The sequence below is a fragment of the Bubalus kerabau genome, chromosome 1, assembly GCF_029407905.1.
Source record: "Bubalus kerabau isolate K-KA32 ecotype Philippines breed swamp buffalo chromosome 1, PCC_UOA_SB_1v2, whole genome shotgun sequence".
Lineage (NCBI taxonomy): Eukaryota > Metazoa > Chordata > Mammalia > Artiodactyla > Bovidae > Bubalus > Bubalus kerabau.
In genome coordinates, this window is record NC_073624.1 from 36,763,880 (window position 1) to 36,790,000 (window position 26,121).

Here is a 26,121-nt window from a genome sequence, read left to right on the forward strand (position 1 = left end):
ATGATAAATATATAGAAAAGAGGAAAAATCGAACATTAAATGGGAATTTTTTTGTGTGATAAACTATTTGAGAAAAGAATCTAAAAAGAATGAATGTATGTATATGTACAGCTGAATCATGTTGTTTTAAACCAAAAGCTAACACCACATTGTAAATCAACTATCCTTCAATAAAATTTTTTTTTTAAAAGGGAAATTTCTACCACAGGTTAGCTACATGATTGATATACAAACAGGTTAAAGCAAAGTAAAGATATGGATGATTTGAACACCAGGAAAAAACTAACCTAGTGGACACAGAGCCCTGCACATACCACCTGCAGAAGGCATGTTCTTTTCACATGTTTAAGATAAGCTATTTCAAATCCTGAAAGATGATGCTGTTAAAGTGTTGCACTCAATATGCCAGCAAATTTGGAAAACTCAGCAGTGGCCACGGGACTGGAAAAGGTCAGTTTTCATTCCAATCCCAAAGAAAGGCAATGCCAAAGAATGCTCAAACTACCGCACAATTGCACTCATCTCACACGCTAGTAAAGTAATGCTCAAAATTCTCCAAGCCAGGCTTCAGCAATACATGAACCATGAACTTCCAGTTGTTCAAGTTGGTTTTAGAAAAGGCAGAGGAACCAGAGACCAAATTGCCAACATCTGCTGGATCATCAAAAAAGCAAGAAAGTTCCAGAAAAACATCTATTTCTGCTTTATTGACTATCCAAAGCCTTTGACTGTGTGGATCACAATAAACTGGAAAATTCTGAAAGAGATGGGAATACCAGACCACCTGATCTGCCTCTTGAGAAGCCTGTATGCAGGTCAGGAAGCAAGAGTTAGAACTGGACATGGAACAACAGACTGGTTCCAAATAGGAAAAGGAGTACGTCAAGGCTGTATATTGTCACCCTACTTATTTAACTTATATGCAGAGTACATCATGAGAAACGCTGGGCTGGAAGAAGCACAAGCTGGAATCAAGATTGCCAGGAGAAATATCAATAACCTCAGATATGCAGATGGCAGAAAGTGAAGAGGAACGAAAAAGCCTCTCGATGAAGGTGAAAAAGGAGAGTGAAAAAGTTGGCTTAAAGCTCAACATTCAGAAAACGAAGATCATGGCATCTGGTCCCATCACTTCACGGGAAATAGATGGGGAAACAGTGGAAACAGTGTCAGACTTTATTTTTTGGGGCTCCAAAATCACTGCAGATGGTGACTGCAGCCATGAAATTAAAAGACACTTACTCCTTGGAAGGAAAGTTATGACCAACCTAGATAGCATATTCAAAAGCAGAGACATTACTTTGCCAACAAAAGTTCGTCTAGTCAAGGCTATGGTTTTTCCAGTGGTCATGTATGGATGTGAGAGTTGGACTGTGAAGAAAGCTGAACGCAGAAGAATTGATGCTTTTGAACTGTGGTGTTGGAGAAGACTCTTAAGAGTCCCTTGGACTGCAAGGAGATCCAACCAGTCCATTCTGAAGGAGATCAGCCCTGGGATTTCTTTGCAAGGAATGATGCTGAAGCTGAAACTCCAGTACTTTGGCCACCTCATGCAAAGAGTTGACTCATTGGAAAAGACTCCGATGCTGGGAGGGATTGGGGGCAGGAGGAGAAGGGGATGACAGAGGATGAGATGGCTGGATGGCATCACTGACTCAATGTACGTGAGTCTGAGTGAACTCCGGGAGTTGGTGATGGACAGGGAGGCCCAGCGTGCTGCGATTCATGGGGTCGCAAAGAGTCGGACACGACTGAGCGATTGAACTGAACTGCACTGAACTGAAGATAAGCTAGGTATCAAAAGCAAAAATATAACCATAAGATATACACATTTTGAAAAAAAAAAAAGATATACACATTTCGAAAAAAAGAAATCCATTACTTAATATTAAAATGTGAGTTAAAGGAGAAAAAGAATGGAAATAGAAAATATGCTAAGCTGAATGAGAATGAAAAATAGGGCCTTCAGATGCTTATAGCCTCAAAGCTTACAAGAGAAAAGAAATACAAATTCTGGAGCACAATTAAAAAGCACATGATGAGATGTTTTGCTGAAGTGCAAATAAATATGTGGTTAATTTATTAACTGTAATAAGACTAGAGCTTCGGTTAAAAGATATGGTTGTTAGATTAATTCAGGTGATAACATCTGAAACAAAAAAGCATAAAGAGCAATGTCATATAAACACTTTTAAAAATGAAGCCAGTGAGGTTGTATTGCTAAATATATAACAAAACAAACTTTCAAACAAGAAGCACTGCTGGAAATAAAGAAGGTAAGTAACTTTATAAGGCTCAATTTATTTCAGTTTAAAAATTATACACATTTGATATAGATTCAAATTTATATAAAGATTATATGATAATGTCATTGAATAATGAAGATGCAAAATATACAAAGGATAACAATCTAAGCTGGATTTATCCCAAGAATAGTCAATGGTTTAACATCAGGAAATATATGAAATTCACTATATTAATAGTTTATGTGAAAAAAACTATATATCATCCCACTGACGTAATAAATGCATCTGATAAAACCAAACATTCATTTATGATTTTTAAAAAAAGTTTCCTCAATAACTTAGGAAAAATAGAATCTTCCTTAAGTGATAAAGGCTTTCTTCAATAAATTTGCAACAAATATTATATTTAAAGTGGCAATTTTTTAAAAAGTATAGTTGATTTACAATGCATTAGTTTCAGCATTAGGTATGCAGCAAAGTGATTCAGTTTATATATATATATATATATCCTTTTTCAGACTCTTTTCCATTATAGGTTATTACAAGATATTGAATATAGTTTGTGCTATATAGTAGGTCCTTGTTGTTTATCTATTAAAGTGATAAAATTTAAAGCTTTTCTTTCAGATGGAGGACGTCACACATTACCTGCTGTAACTACGAATACTTTAAATCAATATTCACTACCAATAGTGGGCTTCCCTGGTGGCTCAGAGGGTAAAGCGTCTGCCTGCAATGCAGAAGACCTGGGTTTGATCCCTGGGTCAGGAAGATTCCCTGGAGAAGGAAATAGCAACCCACTCCAGTACTCTTGCCTGGAAAATCCCATGGACAGAGAAGCCTGGTAGACTACAGTCCATGGGATCACAGAGTCGGACACGACGGAGCGATTGCTTGCTTGCCTTGCTTGCACTACCAATAAAATAAAGCAAGGGTCATGAAATAACTTCAGGGGATCTTTCCAACCCAGGGATCAAACCCTCATCTCTTATGTCTCCTGCATTGGCAGGAGGGTTCTTTACCACTAGCACCACCTGAGAAGCCCTGAAATAGAAGTATAAAGTTAGGAGAAGAAAAAAAACTGTCATGGATCTTGAGATGCAGAAAAGAGTAAATGTAGAAAATCCAGAAAAACTGACATAATCTTGTGAAATTATCTATTTAGGCAAGGTAACCAGATAAGAAAGTATATTCCCATGTAACAGCAGCAGTTAGAAAATAAAAACACTATTTAAGGTAGAATTAAAACCAATTCTTAGGCGGGGAAAATCTAACATAAGTGAAAGACATAAGGAAAATATAAAACTTACCAAGTCATTAAAGACCTAACTGAAGCAGAAAGCAATTTCATATTCATAGATTGAAAGATTCAATATTATAAAGACTGCACTAATGAAGAGTGCAGGGAACTCCGCTCAGTGTTACATGGCAACCTGAATGGGAGGGGAGTTTGAGGGAGAATGGATACATGTATTACACGGCTGAGTCCTCAGGGGCCCACTTGAAACTATCTCAATATTGGTAATAGACTATACTCTAATCAAAATTAAAAGTTTAAAAAAATAAAATGCTTTAGGATGAAAAAAATAAAATAAAATATAAAGATGCTGATTCTCCCACAATTGACTAATAAAATGTAATGCAATCCAAATGAAAATCATGTCAGGGCATTTATTTTTCTTGCAACAAACTGAATCACAAAAGTTTGACTGACATGATAAACTAAGCTATAAGAAAAAGCAAAAGAACAAGAAATATCCAAGGCAGTCTTGAAGAGTGAAACAGAAGGACTTGTTCTAGTAGACATCAAGACTCCTTATTAAAAGAGAAAAAAAAAAAAAGACTCCTTATAGTGATTTGGAGATAAAGACAGTGTGGCTTTTGCTCAGACGGAGAAGCAAAACAATGAAACAAAAGAGAGATCCAGATAGACAAGACAATGGAAGGCAAATAGAGATCTAGAAGCAGAATCTCACGTATGTGCTAAGAAGTGCTATGATGTATCAGAAGGGAAAAAGCCTTCTTTAATGGTGCTGGGACAATTGGGTATCTGTAGGAAAATAAAACAGACAAACAAAAAGAAAAACTGGACCCCTACTTCATACAAAAATCAACTTCTGAAATTAAAGACCTGTGACGGACAAAATCAATAACACAGGAAGATGTCTTCATAATCTAGGAGTAGAAAAAGACTCTTTAAACAAGACACAAAACCAAACCTAAAGCAAAGACTGATAAATTCAACTTTTAAAAATTGAACTGTGGAGTTCCCTGGTGGCCTAGTGGTTAGAATTCTGGGGTCTCACTGCCTTGGCCTGGGTTCAATCCCTGATCGGGAAACTAATAATCCACAAAATGTGTGGCATAGGCCCCCACCACCCCAAAAAGTGAAATTTATTTGTCATCAAAAACTTATGGGGAGAATAAAAAGTCAAAGTGTGGAAGAAGATATTTAAAACACATATAAATGACATAAGACCTATATTCAAAATATATAAAGTATTTCTACAAATCAAAGATACCACAATAGAGTGAGCAAAAGATGGAAACAAGCAGGCACCTCAAAGAAAATGAAATCCAATTGACAAACATTTGAAAATGTGTTCAACCTCTTCAGAAGTGGCAATTAATATCACAATAACATGCCATTTTATTAATAAGCTAAAAATTTAAAGTCAGGCTATAAGAACTGGCAAAGTTGATGAGTTGTGATTGAATGTATTTGCTAATTCATGGCTAGTGGGTATAAAAACAGGTAAAATCACCATGGAAAGTTTCCCTTTCTCATAAAATTGAAGATATGTTCAATACCAGCAGCACATTCCTAGATATACCCTCAAGTAGGATTTCTCAAAGTTTTTTGGTGTCAGGTGCCTTCACACTCTTAAAAATGATAAAGGTGTCAAACAGCTTTTATTTAAAAAGTATTCTACCAATATTTACCTTAACCATAGTGAGAAATTGTATTTACTAATAGACTATGACATTAAAATATTTTCATTCACATTATCTATATTTTCCAAGAGGATTAATATTAAATGTGGCCCTGTTTTACATTGTTGCAAATCTTTAACATTTGGCTTAACAAAAGACTACTGGATTCTCACATCTGCTTCTGCATTCAGTCTCTTGCAATAAGAAATTTTGGCTGAAGTACACAAAGAAAATACAGTCTCATATAGATATATGGTTGAGGAAGAAAGTACTTGTGATAACTTTTTCAGATAATGGTGGGTATTAATCTCTGAGACTCCTCTAAAACTTGACAACTGCTGGTCCCTTACAGCTTAGCTGCACTGCAGAATCTGAAACCCCATCAATGAGGTTTTTATACTCTGTTAATTTCTTAAAATCCAATGGTCTCAGTCAGGGTTCAACTGAGAAGAAACAGAACCAGGAGAAATATATATAACATTTACAGATTTATTAGAAGAAATTGCCCAAAGCATCTGTGGAGGCTGGCTAAGCAAAGTCCAAAATCTGTAGGATAAGCACCGAGAAATAGAAGGTCACAAGCAGGCTGGACCAGGAGATGTGAGCTGCAGCCCATCCCCAACTGACTCAGGAAGGGAGAGACAGAGCAAGAGAGTGAGTGCATGTGAGCAGCCAGACCTACATGGATGTCCTGAGGTCAGGCTCACCCACAGTAATCTCCCTCTGGATAACTTCAAATCAACCAATCAGGGACTTTAACCACATCTGCAAAATTCCTTCAAACGGCACCCAGATTAGTGTGGGATTGAATAACTAGAAGAAGGAGTGTGTACACCACAAAATGACCACTGCCTCTCAAAGTCCTCCAAGGTTCACAAGAGAATGTCCTTGCAGTCCAAAACCAAAGGGAAATGAAAAATGGAATTCTAGGGACCTTAGTTTACAATAGCAAACTGACACATCAAAAATCCTATCCTGTACTTGGAAGAATTGTTTTTTAATGTACTTCAGGGATTTTGGGGGTTTGTTTGTTTGTTTGTTTAATTTTATGGCTGCAGCAAGCAGGATTCAGTTCACTGACCAGGGATCAAACCTGTGTCCAGTACAGTGGAAGCATGGAGTCTTAACCCCTGGGCTACCAGGGAAATCCTGCGCTTTGAATGAATCTTTCCTCACACATAAATTTGTAATATCATGGAACACTCACTTGGAAAAATATTGGTTGCCTGAGTTATACAGATCTTTCAAAGGATAACTCCTTTTAAAACTACCAATATCATTAAAACATTGGTAACCACCAATATAATACAAAATAAGACCTCTTTAATAGGAGGAAAGGGTGGGGGAGACAAATGTTCCAAAAATTCCAATTTTCACTTGAGAGCTAGAATTTTATCACTGCCAATAAATACAGTCCATTGTTTGACGTGAAGTGACAGGCTTATTTCATTCATTTTCAAAAAAAACACACACAGGTTTGAACAACTTTGTTCTTTCAAGAAACAATGGCGCCAGGTAGAAAAAGTAGCCAGTTGAGTTCACCACACAAAAACAATCACGCGATTGCTTTTCCTTGAGGCAACCATAGCACTTCAGTTCAACAGTGCTTCATGTGAAATGGATGTTTTCTCACACAGAATAAAATGTTTATGTAAGAGTCAAGATTTAATAGACTCAATCATTATTACACTTCATTGAGAACATTAAGTAAAGCTGACGTTCTTTTTATACTGTAATGCACGGCAATAAACAATACAATGACTAACAGAGGTTGGGTGGCAAAGCGTTATCTGGTACAAATGGCAACACAATGAGGAAGAAAAATAATACCTTGGTATTACTGTGAAGAGTTTTTTACCTTAGGCAATCTCTTCAAAGGGCAGCCTAGGGGGTCTATGGACCATGCTTCGAGAACTGCTGACTTAAAAAAACATGTAAACAAGTACACCAGCATACTATGTTCAAGAATGTTCACAGAAGGAAACTAAACAAGTGCCAAGTCAACAGCAGACTGAATATATTCACATAACATAACACTACTGCTATAAGGAACATACGATGTGGTACCTACCGCCCTGAGACTCGGATAACACAGGTGTCTGCCCTGAGTTTCACACTTTCGAGGGCCTCTCACCTCTATCTTCCCCCAGTTGTGACCTCCTTGGAGCAAGTAGTTGACTGGACCCTTTTCTAGACAGACTCCAAATACTCAGTTCTAGGGATTCCCTGAATTCCCTGCCCAAATGGCCCTGATCCTATTTTCAGGGTCTGAACCGGCCTCCTGATCTCTTAAGAACAGACAGGATCACTAGGGTGATTGCGTCAAAGTCCAAGGGATGGCCAAGGGTCATCTGTTTGCAGGTGGGGTGGGCATCTACATGCATGTGCAAAAGGCCCCTTGTGGTACAGGATGAGTCAGGATTGAAAGAAACAGAGAGGGTGGACTATGGGATGTCTGTTTTTACTTTTGTCCCAGACCCCACGGACGTTAGGATTGGTCCTGGATGGATAGATCTCACATAATATTGAGCTCAAATAATAGATATGTGTGCACATGCACACACACACAATATATATGTTTATATAATTACACTTACACGAAGTTCAAAAAGAGGCAAAATTGTAGTGTTAGAGGTACACATAACCCAAAGTGAAAAGCAAAGAAAAATCATCATAAAAGTAAGAATAACAAGTGCCAGAAAATACAGGATTTATGACATAGATGGGGCACAAAGAAGGCTTCTGGGATACTCAAGCTGTCCATTTCTTTGCCTGGATGGTAGCTATTTGGGCATTCCTTTATAAGCATTCATTAAATAGTATGTTGTCCACTTTTTCAAATTATGCTTTATCTCACTAAATATTTATCTTAACCTGAAAATGAAGTACATGTTGTAAAATTTCATTTTCTTTCATCTAGGTTCCCTACTCACACTTCCATTTCTCTCCTTCACTATGTGAATATGTCACTATTTATGGTCGGGAAGATCTACTGGAGAAGAGATAGGCTACCCACTCCAGTATTCTTGGGCTTCCCTTGTGGCTCAACTGGTAAAGAATCTGCCTGCAATGTGGAAGACCTGGGTTCGATCCCTGGGTTGGGAAGATCCCTTGGAGAAGGAGAAGGCTACTCACTCCAGTATTCTGGCCTGGAGAATTCACTGTATAGTCCATGGGGTTGCAAAGAGTCAGACATGACTGAGCAACTTTCACTTTTCCCTTTTTTATCAAAAAATACATTTGAAACAAAACCACATGTAGTTTTAGCTCTAAAAACAAACAAAAAAATGCGGCTGATTAGTGGAGGAGAAAGATGTCCAAGGAGACTATATGCATGTTAATTTGTGGGTCAAAATAATATGACTCTAGGACGGAGGAGCCTGGTGGGCTGCAGTCCATGGGGTCGCTAGGAGTCGGACACGACTGAGCGACTTCACTTTCACTTTTCAGTTTCATGCATTGGAGAAGGCAATGGCACCCCACTCCAGTGTTCTTGCCTGGAGAATCCCAGGGACTGGGGAGCCTGGTGGGCTGCCATCTATGGGGTCGCACAGAGTTGGACATGAGTGAAGCGACTTAGCAGCAGCAGCAGACAGGATCTGCACCCAGGATGTTTTAACTCCAGAATCTAAATGATAAACTACATTTTTCTCACTTAAAACAATTAGAAGAGCTGACCCATATAAGATACCCAGTAGAGGGCATATTGCAGGATTTCAATAAACAAATGTAGTTATTTTATCAATATCAATATGAATATTTACTATTTCCATCTTTCAGCCCCTTAAATAATAGGCCACTGCTTGATTCTTGAATCCCAATATTCTAGGAAAGATATCCAATATATTAAAAATGAGTGACAGCAGTCTGCAACACTTCTCTGTACATGGGATTTCCTAGATAAGAATACTGGAGTGGGTTGCCATTTCCTTCTCCAGAGGATCTTCCCTACCCAGGGATTGAACCTGTGTCTCCTGTATTGCAGGTAGATTCTTTACCACTGAGCCACCAGGGATGCCACACAGGGAACAGGGAATATATTGTATATTTGGCTAAGTGTGTATCCTAAGAAGGACCACAGAAAGCATCTTCTATTTAATATTTAATGCTTATAATTATTCCATTCACGCTTGAAGGCTGACATTTGATTAAATGTCCCTTAACATGCATAACAAGTTACTGCTGTCATAAAACCATGCAGTTAGCATTAAAATATAAATATAATACTGTACCTAATGATCCATTGTCAATCATTAGAAGATCTAAGAGCAGTGACTTAGTGAGATATTAACAGTACAGGCTTTTTGATTGCTAATTTTCTTGCCAACTGTCCTTCCCATTTGCTCCAAATAATTTTCTGATGATACTGTAAGCCAATGTTACAAGTTTCACGTGCAAAACATTATATTTCTATTCTCTACACCCTAGAGTGTGCTTACCACCTACATGATTTTTCAATTGACATTTTAAAAATTTAAGATAATCTGAAAAATTAGTTAAGACTCACCTTCAATCCAACTGTTTATATAGACACTTATGATTGCCTCTAGTTAATACGGTAAAGACCATGCTGCCTTAGAGCTCTTTGAGCAGGGAAGCTACTTAGTAACCACAGTGAAGACCAATGTCACCATCATTAATTTCCAAGTACTTACTTCCACAGCATAGTGGAAAGCCGATGAACCCGGATGCAGTGAGAGGTTTTGAAGAGGTTTGATGCGTGGTTTCTCCCATCCAAGCTCCAAGGACCACTCCACTGTTAACATGTGATCTGTAAAAACCGTTCCAAAAACCAGAGTACTGGAGTCTGGTTTTTCCTTTAAAACGGTGGCTCGTGTGATTATTAGATCTTCAGCCTGGGGAAGAAAGTCAGCACCATTAAAGAAAAGTAACTGAACATCCACTAGCTAGAGGAGCTGCTGCTGCTGCTGCTGCTAAGTTGCTCCAGTCGTGTCCAACTCCATGTGACCCCATAGACGGCAGCCAACCAGGCTCCCCCATCCCTGGGATTCTCCAGGCAAGAACACTGGAGTGGGTTGCCATTTCCTTCTCCAATGTATGAAAGTGAAAAGTGAAAGTGAAGTCACTCAGTTGTGTTTGACTCTTAGCGACCCCATGGACTGCAGCCCACCAGGCTCCTCCATCCATGGGATTTTCCGGCAAGAGTACTGGAGTGGGGTGCCATTGCCTTCTCTGAGCTAGAGGAAGCAGAGAGTAAAAAGACAGAATTTAAGTCACTGGCCATTAAAAAGTGAAATCATTTAACTTTTAAATGTTGGCAACTAACTCAGAAACTTAACAACACTGGGTGAGCCAAGCAAAACCATGTCTCCATTCAGAATCCGTTGTTTCATATCTCTGCAATGTAGGGAATTCCCTGGCAGTCCAGAGGTTAGGTTAGGAGCTAAGATCTCAGAAGCTGCGAGGTGCAACCAAAAAAAAAAAAAAAACAACAATTCTTTGTAATGTATACTACCAAAACAAATAACAGAACTAAAATTTTCCAGTGACGTTTAGAAACTGGGACGAAACAATAGATGGGGTCAAATCATGCTAAAAGAAGAACATATCTCTTCATTTCCATCATTAGACCCATGTAGCACATTCGGGAAAGAAGAAAGGCGGGTCTTAGAATCAAAACAGCAGCGCTCACAATGACTTATTAAACTAAAAAGAATGTCATTAAGAACTGAATCTCTTGGGATGGTTATACTCCGGCTCCCCCAAAGAATTCTTGGCAGCAGCTTCCAAAACCCTCTGGGTACATGGTAGGAGACAGGCAGCAGAGTGAAGCAAATGTTTTCCTCGTTGAAAACAGAAGTACAGATTGAACACTAAGATATAAATCCTCTATTCTGTGTTGAGGAAACAGTGAACAAAGGACCCCTTATTCAAAGAAAGATAAATAAGAGTAATAGGAAACAACTTCACACAGCCCCATTGCACCAGCTCTCCACAGCCGGCTTGCCCATTACAAATGACCACCACATACGCATCCGGATCACAGACAATAGCATCACTAACTTTACAATAACTGTACAACAGCTAACTCAAACCACAGGGGAAGGCGCACTCAGACTACTCAAACACAAAACGAACCAAGGACAAGTTCAGGCTGTGATCAGGCTGTTAGGAAGGTCAGACTTCATTTCTTTCAATACACAAAGCAGTCATTTCCCTACCCCCACAAAGCAAGTACAGAACTTCAGAACTTCACTTTGTATCATCACCTCTTATCATTATTTTTTGAATGACCTAGTTATATCTGGTTAATTCACTGCTTTACAGCCACCTTTGTGGTTTGATATATTATGAATAATCATCAGTTATTTTTAGAGTAATATTTAGGTCCAAAATGTTATTTATTTTAAAACAACCAGAAAGCTTCCATTATAAAGAAGCATAAAGGACAACATGTGTGCGTGCTAAATCGCTTCAGCGAGTCCGACTCTTTGCGACCCTATGGACTGTAGCCCGCCAAGCAGTCTCATTCACTTCCATAGCTTCAGTTATCACCTGTGGTGGTGGTGGTTTGGTCGCTAAGTCTTGTCTGACTCTTTCGAGTCCGTGGACTGTAGCCTGCCGGGCTCCTCTGTCCGTGGGATTCTCCAGGCAAGAATACTGGAGTGGGTTGCCATGCCCTCCTCCAGGGGATCTTCCTGACCCAGGGATCGAACCCGTGTCTCCTGTATAGCAGGCAGATTCTTTACCACTCCAACATATGTACACCATGGCTAATTCATGTTGATGTGTGGTAGAAATCAAACCAATACGTAAACCAATCATCCTTCAATTAAAAAGAAATTAAAAAAAAAAAAAGAAGTTTGCCAGTCCATTGAGACTGTTTGGTTAAGAACTCTAGCTAGAGTACTTGCAGTTAAATGTCCAGCCCCAGCATGGTGCCAGGCACACACAATAGTAAAGGTTTTCTTAGATACTGAAAATAACATTTGGTTGATTTCAGCTGCACTCGATAATGAATGACAGACTCATTCCCAGAAGATGGCCAGGATTTAGAGTGAGTGAAATCCTAACATACACTTTTTATTACATGAATGGTTTCACAGTATTCTTGTACAATGAAGCACTTGTGCTTTCGCTTTGGTTAGTTTTTTTTCAGTGGCTTGGGGGATCCTGGGCTAAGAAAAATCTGGAACTATAGCAATACAAGAAGACAAACTCAATGCAAATTTTCACTTATTAACACCATTAACAAAAGTTTCTTAATAACAGGGGAAAGTAGTAAGATACACAAGAAAAACAGAAAGATGAAAGTAGATGAAAATGGGGTGGAGATACTGTGAGTAGAAGGGGTGAGTTTTTAATCCATGAATTCAGGATACATCTTAAATACTTCCAAAGCAACAGACATCGGCTTTTTTTTTTTTTTTCCAAAGACAAAACCAATGATTTACATGGTTCTTCAAAAGTAAAATGACTAAATTCTAAATTCTGTGGTTTTAATAAAACAATTTAATTCTTTAAAAAAAGTAAAATGAAGTTTGACTTCCCATCTACTATTTCTAATATTAGGTAGTCAATTCTATTATTAGTTAATAAACAAGAACCCAATCACACAGGGTCTTTCTACCTTTTGGGATTTCTAGGTTTTCCAGTAACCCTACCTGCCATGAAACCAACAGGCAATGGAATATATACAACTTTATTCCAACAACTTGCAACACAGGAGACCAAGGTTGATTCCTAGTTGGAATGATCCCCTGGAGAAGGGAATGGCTACCCACTCCAGTAGTCTTGCCTAGAGAATTCCATGAATAGAGGAGCTTGGTGGGCTACAGTCAATCGGGTCGCAAAGAGCTGGACAAGACTGGGCAACTAACACTACCGTTAGTATTTCAACAACAATCTGCATAGAAACTTCTAAAAACAAGACTATGGCTTTGCCTCATATCCAACTGTAGGGTGACTTCTCTTCCTTCCCTTACTCCTTTCTTCCTTATCTGCTTTATTATTCTTAGTATTTTGCGTTTTTATTCACTCAGTGAACACTGTACCAGTCCAGCGGCTCAGGCACTGCACTCAGCAAGCACAGGAGGTACCAAGATGCAAGGGTTCAGTCTTCCTTCTCTGCCATGCTCACTGCCAGTCAAGGACAAGTGGTAGCCACTGTGAGCAAGTGTTACTCATTCAGTTTCCAAGGTTGTTACCCCTGCCCCTCTGTCACACAGCAACCAATAGAAACTTATCTAAGTTTCAGGAGGAAGCTACAAAGAGGAAAAAAAGCAGAACTGGTTAGAACTAACCAGGACCAAGATGGCAGAAGATGTGACTTCCACTAGACCTTGGGTGTCACTGTACATCATTGTAATACAGTATCTAAATGACACCCCCCCCAGCACCATGACAGCTGACAAGTGCCATGACAACAGCCGGAAAAGCCACATATAGGGACTGAAAAGCAGAGCTGCATCAGTTCTAGGTCCAAACCGCACTCCTGTTCTCAGATAACTCATGGATATTATAACTCCCACTCTTTCCAGTTGCCTCCCTTATACTTCAATCCTCTTATACATTTGGTGTCTTTGCCTGACTGGGGTTGAAAAGTTGATTCGTGAGGGTTCCCACTTCACCACTGAATAAAGCTTGTGCTGTTTCAGTCTCAGCTTCAGTTTTGTTATTGGCTGCACAAATATGACCAGAAAAAGAACCTCCCTGGCAGACACAGGGGTCTTAGCTCAGAGTAGAACCCTAGCATAGGTCCATTCAACCAATTCAGCACCAAATTAACCTAACAATTTTTGAGCTACTGCGTACCTGTATTGTGCCAGGCACAAAGAAACTCAGGGAATGAAACAAGTCCTCTTCTCTTAGTGAGGGGGAAAAACAATATAAAGAATAAGTGGTTTGGGCCAGGGGGATGTGCCAGCCTTGACAGAAGGGGTTTGGGAGAGAATGGATACATGTATATGTATGACTGAGTCCTGCTATTCACCTGAAATTATCACAGTATTGTTAATCGGCTATACTCAAACACAAAATGTTTTTGGTATTAAAAAAATTAAATTAAATTAAAAAAAAAGATTTTTTACATAAATAAAAAGAAGGCAGGCATATTATGATTCGGAGAAGGCAATGGCACCCCACTCCAGTACTCTTGCCTGGAAAATCCCATGGATGGAGGAGCCTGGTGGGCTGCAGTCCGTGGTGTTGCTAAGAGTCGGACACGACTGAGCGACTTCATTTTCACTTTTCAATTTCATGCATTGGAGAAGGAAATGGCAACCCACTCCAGTGTTCTTGCCTGGAGAATCCCAGGGACGGGGGAGTCTGGTGGGCTGCCATCTATAGGGTTGCACAGAGTTGGACACGACTGAAGCGACTTAGCAGCAGCAGCATATTATGATTATAGATAACAAATACCTGGAAAATTCAGAGCTGGCCTAATTACCTTGTGGAGTTCTTCTACTCTTTTTTTAAAATTCCTTCACAAATGGCACTTTTTTTTTCTCATTATAAATGCAGTATCTGTTACTTGTCAAATATTTGAAAACGACTAAAGAATTATAAAGAAACAAAATAAAATCAACCACAATCACAAAAGCAAACAAAAAAGAATAAGGAGATAAACAGATGTCAAGAAGTGATCAGTGCTATGAAAAAAATGAAAGTTTAAAGGGATAGAGTGGGAAAGAGAATGCTTATTTTAGATGGAAGGGTTAGGGAAGGCCTCCCAGATGAGGTGACATTTGAGCAGAGACTTGAATGAAGACAGGTCATGTAGAGATTTAGGGGCAAAGTATTTCAGGCAGAGGAAACAAGTGCAAAGGCCCTGAGGTGGGAACACACTTGGTAGGAACAGGAAACAGCAGAGTCAGTGTGACAGGGATGCAGGGGAAGTGAACTGACAGAAAATCTTAGAGGCTCTGTGACTGCTGGCATAGGGACAAGGAGGGGCTGAGAGAACCAATTACCCCATTGTGTGTGTGTGTGTGTGTGTGTGTGTGTGTGTTTTGTGTGTGTGTGTGTGTGCTGTTCCACCAGTCGTGTCCAACTCTTAGTGACCCTACGGACTGTAGCCCACCAGGCTCCTCTGTCCATGGGATTCTCCAGACAAGGATACTGGAGTGAGTTGTCATGCCCTCCTCCAGGGGATCTTCCTGAAAGACTGAACCCATGTCTCTAGAGTCTCCTGCATTGGCAGGCAGGTTCTTTACCACTAGCAACCTGGGAAGCCCACCCCATTGTATACTGATTGACATTTCAGTTCTCCATGTACTCTGCCTCTATGCAACCAAGATTGTACCCCATCTTTCTTATTTCCCCAGGACCTTTACCACAGACATTGCTGGCAGTTGAGGTAACCCAAGTTTCTCTCTCCATTCCTGGTAATTTGTAGGAGCCGTTAAGGCATGGCTACCATGTTTTAATTTGCTTCTGTTTTTATGAAGCATGAAGGAGCAAAGTTGAAAGGAGGAGAGTTTCACCAGTAAAATAAGAGAATCTGGGTGATGTTGAGCTTTTTCTTTGAGCCTCTACACTTCCCCCTTGGCATCAGAGATTCTCAATCCTGAAAAAACACTGGACTTAACTGCATAAGTTTTTAAAAACACGAAGCTGGACACCATTCTAAAATCCCAGAGGGATGGAGCAGGACTGTGCTTGTTTGTTTAAGTTATCCAAGTGGATTCTAACTGTAGTCAGGGCTGAGAAACATACCATACCATTTCTCCTGAAAATTTCACCAACTTAAACAGCAATGGTTCCCAGCATCGGGTACTGAGCTGATTTACCTGGGAGGATTTATTTTTTTAAGAAAAATATCAATGCCCATGCCCTACCCTAAGATCAGTGAAAAAGAGATTCAAGAGTGGGGCTCCACATCAGTTTCAGTTTAAACTGTTCAGTTGAAAACTCTCCAGGACAGGCTAGTGCACGGGAAGGGCTGAGAACCAGCAACAGAGATTCAGATCTAACGGATCTGTGAATTCTTACTGAAAGCCACGTACTCTCTCACAATCATAGGAACTTGGTCATCTCAAAGTGAGTATGTCCAAAATGGAACACATAATATTTCCTTCAAAATTGGGTACCTATGTCTGATATTCATATTGCTTTCTACTTCCTGACTTCTCAATCATTAATTTATTCAAAAAATTCTACTAAAAGAAGGAAAGAAAAATGAAAAGTAAAAATCTCTAGCCTTTGCCTGGCAATCACATTTACACTTTCCAGAGATGACCTCTGCTAGCAAATTCATTATGTGCATGCTAAGTCGCTTCAGTCGTGTCCGACTCTTTGCAGCCCCATGGACCGTAGCCCACCAGGCTTCTCTGTCCATGGAATTCTCCAGGCAAGAATCCTGGAGTGGGTTGTCATCTCTTCCTCCAGGAGATCTTTGCAACCCAGGGATTGAACCTGCATCTCCTGCATTGGCAGGCGAATTCTCTACCGCTAGTGTCACGGGGGAAGCCCAAGGATCTAATCAAAGTCCAAAGAAAGGGGAGGAAAAGGACAATACAGACAAATCTGTACCCTTTGGTCACAAAAGCAAAATTTTCTCAGAAATTCCCTTATGCCTTATTGGTTAGAAATGTATCACACTGATATCTTCAGCTGCAGGGGAGGTTGAAATGCAGGTTTGTCATTCAGGGTTGGTCAGAGAACTGCAAATAAAACCAGAATTCTGTTAATAAGGAATATGTCTGGGGCTGTACATGAGGCTTCCCAGGTGGCTCAGTGGAATCCGTTGCCAATGCAGGAGACACAGAGAAGCATGAGACACAGGTTCGTTCCCTGGCTCAAAAAGATCCCCTGGTGGAGGGCATGGCAATCCACTCCAGTATTCTTGCCTAGAGAATCCCATGGACAGAGAAGCCTGGCAGGCTACAGTCCACAGGGTCACAAAAGAGTCAGAAACAACTTAGCAACTGAGCACGTCTAGGGCTGTATTGGGTGTACACATTAGCCCAGCACACAGCGCCTCAGCACTTAGGAATTCTTGTTTATACACCTTTGTCTAACATGGGAACAGACAGAAGGACTAAAACTCGGCTGCAGATGCCTCCCCACTCTCACCTCTTTTTTTCCATTATTTCTTCCACGTGTAAAATTGAACATAAGGCACCTCCAGCTTATCTCAACTCCCTCCCTTCTTCCTCCAGCATTAAGTGTGGAAACCAGAACCCCTACCCAACCCAGTAGTCTGGGGTGTCCTCAGCTTTCCACCACCAATCACTTGCCTTACCCATTTCTCATGCAACCCTTTGATATAGACAGCTCACTCTCCCAAGTGCTTGGTTTCCTCTATAAAGTCCCTTGGATTGATTTAAACAATTGGGAAAAAGAGTCATTTCTCTTGATCATATTGGCCTCTCATTTAGCACAGTATCATATCAAATATGTTTGACTAATTCTGTTCTAAACCTCACTAAACCTGGATTGATCTTCATGGTTTTGGATATCTCAACATAATACACTGCTATAGGAAAAACAAAATTGAAAACAAAAACCTGTACTTACTATAAATCATAAAAGTCCTTTCTGTTGTCATGATTGCAAACCCTTACAGAGTCAACTTGAATAATAATCTGGGCCTAGAATATACTTTTCTGAATCCTCTCTTCAAAATACTTCTAAGACCACCCATAATGGGTGGGACTCACTGTTAATGGCAAAGCCTTTTTTATGTTTTTAAGTTCAACTAGTGCTACTGTGATAATTTGCTAATACTAGTTAAGTTGCTTGAAATAAAAAATAAATGACTATATTGCTAGGTATTAGTTTCCTTTCAGTAAACTACTACATCTTCTTGTAAGACGTGTAATTTGTTAATGAAGTGAATTGCAACCCTCTAACATTCTGATTTGTACACGAGGATTGCTCCCACATGCAGCTTTGTAAAACAGCACACTCATAGGTGCCTTCAGAATTTCATCAAGAACTCCAATTCTCCTTTATTGACAAAAATGCCTGCAATTCTGGAAACTAAAAATAACAGCTGTTAACCTGAATGCAAAAAGAAATTACCTAAGAAAACCAAATATAAACAATGAGGTGATACAGTTGAATGAAATTCAAAATTAAGCAAGTAACATGCAGGTGTGTGACTGGTTTGAGTAGATGTGAAGTACAGTTCAAAGAGGAAAACAGCACTCACGTAAAAGAAACAAATTTTCTGCACAATTTTTATCAGAGTTCTTTAGAAGCCATCTTTTTCCTATAGTTCCTTTCTAAAGATGGATAAAACAGCAATATTTGTAACATGTTATTTCCTCCTTCATGATTACTCTGTCTCTTCCTAATGCTTCAACTTTCTCCAGTGATTTCAAAGTCAGGGTGTCTCATAACATACGCTTGTGGAAAAATTTGTAAGGCCACAATGGTCTGTGAAACAACATGAAATATGACAAAAATAGGGCATATTAAAAAACAACCATTTCTTGACACAAAATGTGTGGTTGGGGAACCATTTGCTCTGAGATGGGGAAGCATGCACCAGGCTAGTGCAACTAGGTTAAGAGCCCCTGAGGGCTATTATTAGCTCTGAATTCAAGCAACATCCAATTGCCATCAGTACTTCTCTGAGTTGGCACTTAAACTTTCAAAGGCTGTCTCTGGATTATAACTGTCAGGACTTCCCAGGCAAGAATACTGGAATGCATTGCCATTTCCTCCTCCAGGGGATCTTCCCGATTCAGGTATCAAACCTGTGTCCCTTGCGTCTCCTGCATTGGCAGGCAGATTCTTTACCACTGTGCCACCTGGGAAGCCCTCTAATTGCATAACTTTAAAACAAGTGCATCTGTCTTGCTCTAGTTGGAAAGCCATGGGTGCTACATTTGTTATCATTTAGAGACATTTTTTTAAACCTAATAAGGAAGTTGTATGGATGAGAGAGTTAGGGCTGTGGAGAGAATTTGGGCTGTGGAAGCAAAGGGAAGGGGAAGAAACAGACAGTTGATCTCCTTGAAACGAAGATAACCCTGGAGTCCACAGAAAGATTCCCTAGGATTTCCCAGTAATAAGGGACCTCATTACCGGACTCTCGGAAAATGGTTTCCTTACTTTAAAATTACTGTATCAACATGTATATGTATGAATGAGTCCTTTTGCAGTCCACCTGAAACTATCACAGCATTGTTAATTGGTTATACTCCAATGTAAAATAAAAAGTTAAAAAAAAAATAAAACAACTGTATCAAAATGGGAGAAGGGATACAATATGAAAACTATCCAAGAGAGATCAAAAGGCAATTTAAAGTTATAAATGAGGTGATCAAGAAGGAAATAGAAAAAGTCCAAAGCCAACATGGTCCTGTAATATCCACCATTTTTTTGCCCCACAAATTACCGGTTTCATTTTTCATTTGCCTCTTCACATTGCACTGTGAATTCAACCACAATTACCACTGATGTTTTGATATGCAAATACATAAGCATAGAATATCAGTGGGCTTCCCTGATAGCTCAGTTGGTAAAGAATCTGTCTGCAATGCAGGAGACCCTGGTTGGATTCCTGGGTTGGGAAGATCCCCTGGAGAAGAGAAAGGCTTCCCATTCCGGTATTGTGGCCTAGAGAATATCAATACATTCCCCTTAACTAAAATCTAAAGTATAGAAATTTAAATTAACAAAGAGAAGATTATTTACATGATGAATTAACCCTTCCCTTTGCAAACAATTATTCTATGTATAAAAGTATAAAAGCCTTTTGGGAAATTTTTTCATTAATCTATAGCCTGTGAGGAATTTACTATATAAGATGACCCTTAGAGATTATCAAGTAAGAATCCTTTTTATTTCATTCTTTCAAGGATCCATATCTCAACATCTAAGTCCCTAAAATGTATTAGAACTTAGTCTTCATAGACTAGCAGCGTATATCTATCTACTGTTGGGTTACAGGACACTATCTTTAAAGGACAAGGAATAACATGAACAAATAAATTCACAAACGTTTTAGTAAGGAAATTACTATATCATATTTTGATTTTTAAAAAATCCTGAGAGTAGAGATCTTACATTAAATTTATCTTTGGATTTCTAATGCCTAGCACAGTCCCCGGCACATAGTAAGAGCTGGGTACGTGTGAAATTGATGAGCAAGTCTCATCCGTCTCTGAACCCTGACAGGATGTGAGATCATTAGGACACTGTGCTATGGATGACAATTGACAGTGACTGAAACAGGCAGAAGAGCAGAAGGAGGAAAAAAGAAAAGCCACGGAGGAAAAAATCTCCGTGGCCTGGAGGAGTCGGGAATAGGTGGAGATAATGAATTAAGGAGAAAATGATAATAAACCTTACATTTATGTTCTTATGATTTTTAAAATACTTTACAAGATTCTTTCTCTCGCTTCTCACTATTCCTCTGTGAAGTACAAGGTTATTTAATATATAAACCCCAGAATTTAGAGAGAAATGAAGGAAATACAACCTTTTTTTTGTTTGTTTTACTGTAAAATGTTAGCTGCTGCTTAAAGAAGAAACAAATGAGTTAGCTTTTTCCACAAATAGGGTGAAGGGTTAAAAGTATTATATAATCAGATAAACCTCAAGGTGAAAGTCACGAACTGGTTATTTTCCAAGAAAACTTTTAAAATTCATGAAATAAGCAATTAACTGCCCGGTAATTTTATACGACTGTCCTACACTGCTCCCCATATGACTTTTTCCCCAGAAGAGTGGAATTTAAAATGCATGGCAGCTTATTTCATTTATTGTATAAACCTGTGCGGAGAAAACTGCCCCAAATCTCAACAAGAAATGGCTGTATTCAACTGAACTGCTGTTTCACTTAGCCTCTGGCAAGTAACCTACCTTGAAAGTCTCCACTGCCTCTTTGGATCCGCCTTCTCCGGTACCTTCTGCGGAGCATCCATTATTGCAGTCCTTAAAGAAGAATTAAATCCATTAAGTAAAACCAGGTGTCTCACTGGGGTCTGGGGTAATCAATATCACTCACCATCACACCCTTCGCTGCTCTCGGGTCTGGTCCCCAAGCAAACAGGAAAAGGAGAATCAAACACCCAGGCACCAGCCCCAAAGAAGAGCGTCCTACGAGAGCTGTCCTTCTCTTTCTGCCCTGTCGGAGGTCGCGGCTGTTTTTGTCCTCCACCGCTGGCTTCGAGCAGACTGATTAAATTCCAGGTTCGCCCTGAAGCGCCAGGGTTCACCAGCAAAGAACAAGAAAGTAATTGTCTCCCTTTTATCCGAGGAAATAGTCTAGATTAGGGCTTAAAGCCATTAACAGAGAAATCTCCTGGGCGCACTCAGCCTCGTGGTCTTGTCGATCACGGGCGCACAATAGCAAGCCTGGAAAAGCGATGGGGACCAGAGTGAACCATTTTCTCCACGGGTAGGGTCCTCCAATGCAGGCTCAAGGACACTCGTTAAGGACAGAACTCATGGAATGAGGGAGTAAAATTTTAAAAACACTTAAGGACGCAATGGAAACAGGTCGGACAGGAAAAGGTACTGACCTTCAAAAAAAAAAAAAAACCTAATCTGCTACATCACTAGGGAAGAGAGGAAGAAAAGGATTCAGGGAGGCAAAAGGCTACGGGCAAAATATTTTGGGGTGGCGAAGGCACGCAGGATGTGGCTGTCAGTTCTGGCAGCCCAGAAATTCCGTTCCCTCTGCTCCCCCGCCCCACCCCCGCCGCCCCCACCTCTTCCACCAAAGCGGATTCCATGGCGACCCTCACTTTCCCGGTGGCTGTCCGCGCCTCGCTCCGGAGCAGGTCACCGGCGGGACTTTTAGATCTGGCTGGCGGGGGCCTCTCCGAGGCGTTCGCAGACTGGGACTCTAGATTTGGGGCAGGGATGGGGAAAGAGAAGACTCCCGGATGGAGACAGAATGGTGGTGCAAGGCGAGGCAGGATGGTGCGGGAAACAGCAGCTGCGCGCCCGGCCAGGCCCGTGGACTTCCGAGAGCCTGGGGTCCGATCTGCCCCACCCCTATTCCTACTCCCACCCCCGCGAAAGCCTGTGGTCTGGGTACCTGAGGGACGAGGGCTGCGGCGGCGGGGGGCGGGCTGGCCATGGGGAGCCTTCCGGGGCGCGCGGCAGCGGAGAGCGACGGCGACACGCTGCGCCCGGCTCCACGAGAAAGCAGGCGGAGCGGCCAAGCCCCAGCGCACGCACCGCGCGGAACCGGCCGCCACCGCCCGGGTGCCCCGGCCACCAGGCGCAAGGAACAGCGTAGCCACTCCATCATCCCTGGGGGAGAAACTGATCCTCCAGACGGGAAACTCCAAGCCCTAGTCCCAGCCCCCAGGGCACGAGAATGCAGGAGCGCCTTTCCGCGAACAGGCACTGAGCAAGCATCCTTATTTACCAAACAACGCCACGGTGGGCCTGGAAACGCCCCTCTGCCGTGGGGGAAGCCACTTCTGGTAAATTAATTTTTCTTCAGGACAAATTTTCCTTTGACAAACCCATAAAAGGCAGTTTCTGCTTCCCTCCGCCCCTCCTGCCCGGAGAGTTTACAACTGAGATTGCCAGTTGTGCCTGGACGGTTATCTGCCACTGACCCCCAAAACTGAAGGAGAACGTGAATCCAGGCTTTGGATTTCACCACCAACCAAGTCGGATTTGCAAGCTTGGAGTGTTAAACTTTTTTCTGCTCAAAGACCTCAAGGCCACTCAGACCCACTTACCACCCCTCCACCCCCATCCATCGGTTTCAGGCAAAGTAGACCACGAGCTCCTAACCAAGCGGCTTTGACAGTTTTTTGTTGTAGGCGTGTGATAAAAACATTTAGAAACTGAGCTGGGAAAGTGACATCGGAAAAGGAAAAGGAAGAATGTAATGGCTATTGTCTGCTGTGTGCTCCTGGAGCAATGTCAGATTAAATTATGAGCCTTTCTGGGCTTTTAAAGGAATAGGAAGTGGTGACTTGTGCTGATTTGATCTTAGAAAGTGGGAGAGTGGTTAAGGAAATGGCAACCCACTCCAGTGTTCTTGCCTGGAGAATCCCAGGGACGGGGGAGCCTCGTGGGCTGCCGCGTATGGGGTCGCACAGAGTCAGACATGACTGAAGCGACTTAGCAGCATCAGCAGCAAAGTCAATATAGCTGTAATCTTATCGCCCAGAAATTGCATGCACTTCTCCCTTCCTCTCTCCCCTCCGTACTAGACATAGAAAAGCCTCTTAGGCTGGGGTGGAGCCCTAACAGGTCACATGTCACTGGCAACCAGAGTCTCTTGTTAAACAGATGTAAAATTGAACAATTGAAAGAAAATACAGATTAAGTATACTCAAGTATACTTTTGAACAATTAAGAGAAAATATAGATTAAGTATACGCAAGAATATTTGTGAACTATTGAAAGAAAATACAAATTAAGTGTACTCCTACCCCAAGCATAAAAATAAGAAACGCTTAGTTGAAGAGTTTCAAACAACTTATTTGCATTCAAAAGTCTGGTTTAAATGTGTATGGGGATTCCCAGGTGGCTGAGCAGTAAAGAACCTGCCTGCCAATGCAGGAACCACCGGAGACTGGGAGTCTATTCCTGGGTCCAGAGATGGGGAAGATTCCCTGGAGAAGGAAATGGCAACCCACTCCAGTATCCTTGCCTGGAGAATCCCATGGACAGAGGAGCCTGGTAGGCTACAGCCCATAGGGTCACAAAGAGTTGGACATCACTGAGCAACTGAGCACAAATGTCTATATCTTACTATTAATTCAATTATTTTATAGGTTATTATTTTATAGGTAGATACTAAACAGCTCTGATTTCCTTGCCATTTTAAGGAATGACCTGTAAGTGACCATTAAGTGACCTGTAAACCCTCCCTATTCAGCCAAGAAAGCCTGTATCATACATGAATGATGTTATTAAAAAATTACTACAGGGTCCCCCTGACCTTTCCTCTTTCCTCCCCTTCAGAGCCAGACTCTCTCTGGTGGGAAAGCACCATCTTTATTAACTGCTGCTACTTCCTTCCCTTTCAAGTGACTATAATTTGACTTCTGTTCAGTTATTCCACCTAAGCAAGGTTCCTAATAGCCTTCATTTTGCTCAACCCAATGGTTCTGCTTCATGAGCATTTTTATGGCTCCACCTATATGCTGATGACTCCTAAATACTATTTTTTTTCAGTCTGCCTCTCTTGTGAGCAGTAATGTGCTTACAATCAAAAGTCTAAAATATTCATTAAGTGTGTAACATTTGTGCCTGCACTGGGTTAAGTGCTGGATATGCACGGTGAGCACACCTCCATCCTGTTATATAGCATTGTCTCCAGTCAAATAGGAAAATGTTACTTGTGTTTAAAAGTGTTAATTAATCCCTGCAAATGTGAAAATGCATATGTGGCTTAAGAGCCTCTAATGATGAAATGTAACTGACCTAGAAAAGTCCGGCAAGGAATCCTTGAGGAAAGATGTGGATTAAAAAATTCACTACAGGAAGAAAGGATGAAGAACGTCAGGGATGAAAGTGAGTTCCAGGCAGAAAGGACATCTCTAAAAAGGAAAGGAATGTGGAGCTTACAAAAGAGGGTGGGCTTCCCTGGTGGCTCAGTGGGAAAGAATTCTCCTGCCAATGCAGGAGATAGATACTGACTCAGTCCCTGATCTGAGAAGATCCAACATGACTAAGAGGAACTAAGCCTGCACGCCACAATTATTGAGCCTGTGCTCTAGAGCCCTCAAGCTGCCTCTACTGAAGCCCACACGCCTTAAAGCCCATGTTCCACCACAAAGAAGCCACCGCAGTGAGAAACTCAAGCACAGCAACTAAAGAGTTGCCTCTGCAACTAGAGAAAAGCCCTTGCAGCAACGAAGATCCAGCACAGCCCAAAAAAAAAAAAAAGATGAGAGCTGGAGGAGACATCCGAGGAGGGTGATCCAACTGGTGAGACTGGGAGGGTAGGCAAAAAGCCAACCAGGTAGTGGCCTTTGGTAGTGCCTTAGAGAGTTTGTTGTTCAGTTGCCTAGTCATGTCCGACTCTTTGTGACCCCATGGACTGTAGCATACCAGGCCTCTCTGTCTCTCACCACCTCCTGAAATTTGCCCAAGTTCGTGTCCATAGCATGGGTGATGCGATCCAGCCATCTCATCCTCTAATGCCCACTTTTCCTTCTGCCCTCAATCTTTCCCAACATCAGGGACTTTTCCAATGAGTCAGCTGCTCCTTATCAGATGACCAAAATACTGGAGTTTCAGCTCCAACATCAGTCCTTCCAATGAGTATTCAGGGTTGATTTCCCTAAGATTGACTGGCTTGATTCCCTAAATGTCCAAGGGTCTCTCAGTTCAGTTCAGTTCACTCAGTCATGTCCAACTCTTTGTGACCCCATGGACTGCAGCACGCAAGGCTTCCCTGTCCATCACCAACTCCCAGAGTTTATTCAAACTCATGTCCATTGAGTCAGTGATGCCATCCAACCATCTCATCCTCTATCATCCCCTTCTTCTCCTGCCCTCAATCTTTCCCAGCATCAGGGTCTTTTCAAATGAGTCAGTTCTTCATATCAGGTGGCCAAAGTATTGGAGTTTCAGCTTCAACATCAGTCCTTCCAATGAACATTCAGGACTGATTTCCTTTAGGATTGATGGGTTTGATCTCCTTGCAGTCCAAGGGACTCTCAAGAGCCTTCTCCAACATCACAGTTCAGAAGCATCAATTCTTTGGCGCTCAGCTTTCTTTATATTCCAACTCTCACATCCATACATGACTACTGGAAAAACCATAGCTTTGACTAGACAGACATCTGTTGGCAAAATAATGTCTCTGCTTTTTAATATGCTGTCTGCTGCTGCTGCTAAGTCGCGTCAGTTGTGTCCAACTCAGTGGGACCCCGTAGATAGCAGCCCACCATGCTGTCCCGTCCCTGGGATTCTCTAGGCAAGAACACTGGAGTGGGTTGCCATTTCCTTCTCCAATGCATGAAAGTGAAAAGTGAAAGTGAAGTCACTCAGTCATGTCCAACTCTCAGCGACCCCATGGACTTGCAGCCTACCAGGC

At 41.2% G+C, this 26,121-nt stretch overlaps 1 protein-coding gene across 3 annotated transcripts in view; it reads right to left on the reverse strand.

The window, feature by feature from the left end:
- Nucleotides 1-24,940, reverse strand: part of BCAT1 (branched chain amino acid transaminase 1) — an 85,965-nt gene extending 61,025 nt beyond the window's left edge. The window contains exons 1-3 of one of the 3 annotated variants that reach the window (XM_055572045.1): nucleotides 22,144-24,940; nucleotides 20,961-21,032; nucleotides 9,836-10,036 (exon numbers count right to left, since the gene is read on the reverse strand). In XM_055572045.1, coding sequence (XP_055428020.1) covers nucleotides 9,836-10,036; nucleotides 20,961-21,032; nucleotides 22,144-22,359 — 489 coding nt within the window. In that variant the 5' untranslated portion in view covers nucleotides 22,360-24,940. Of the gene's footprint in view, nucleotides 1-9,835; nucleotides 10,037-20,960; nucleotides 21,033-21,105; nucleotides 21,696-21,811; nucleotides 21,949-22,143 lie in introns of those variants that run through there. The other 2 variants (XM_055572064.1, XM_055572055.1) reach the window with 2 other exon arrangements.
- Nucleotides 24,941-26,121: the final 1,181 nt, after the last annotated feature.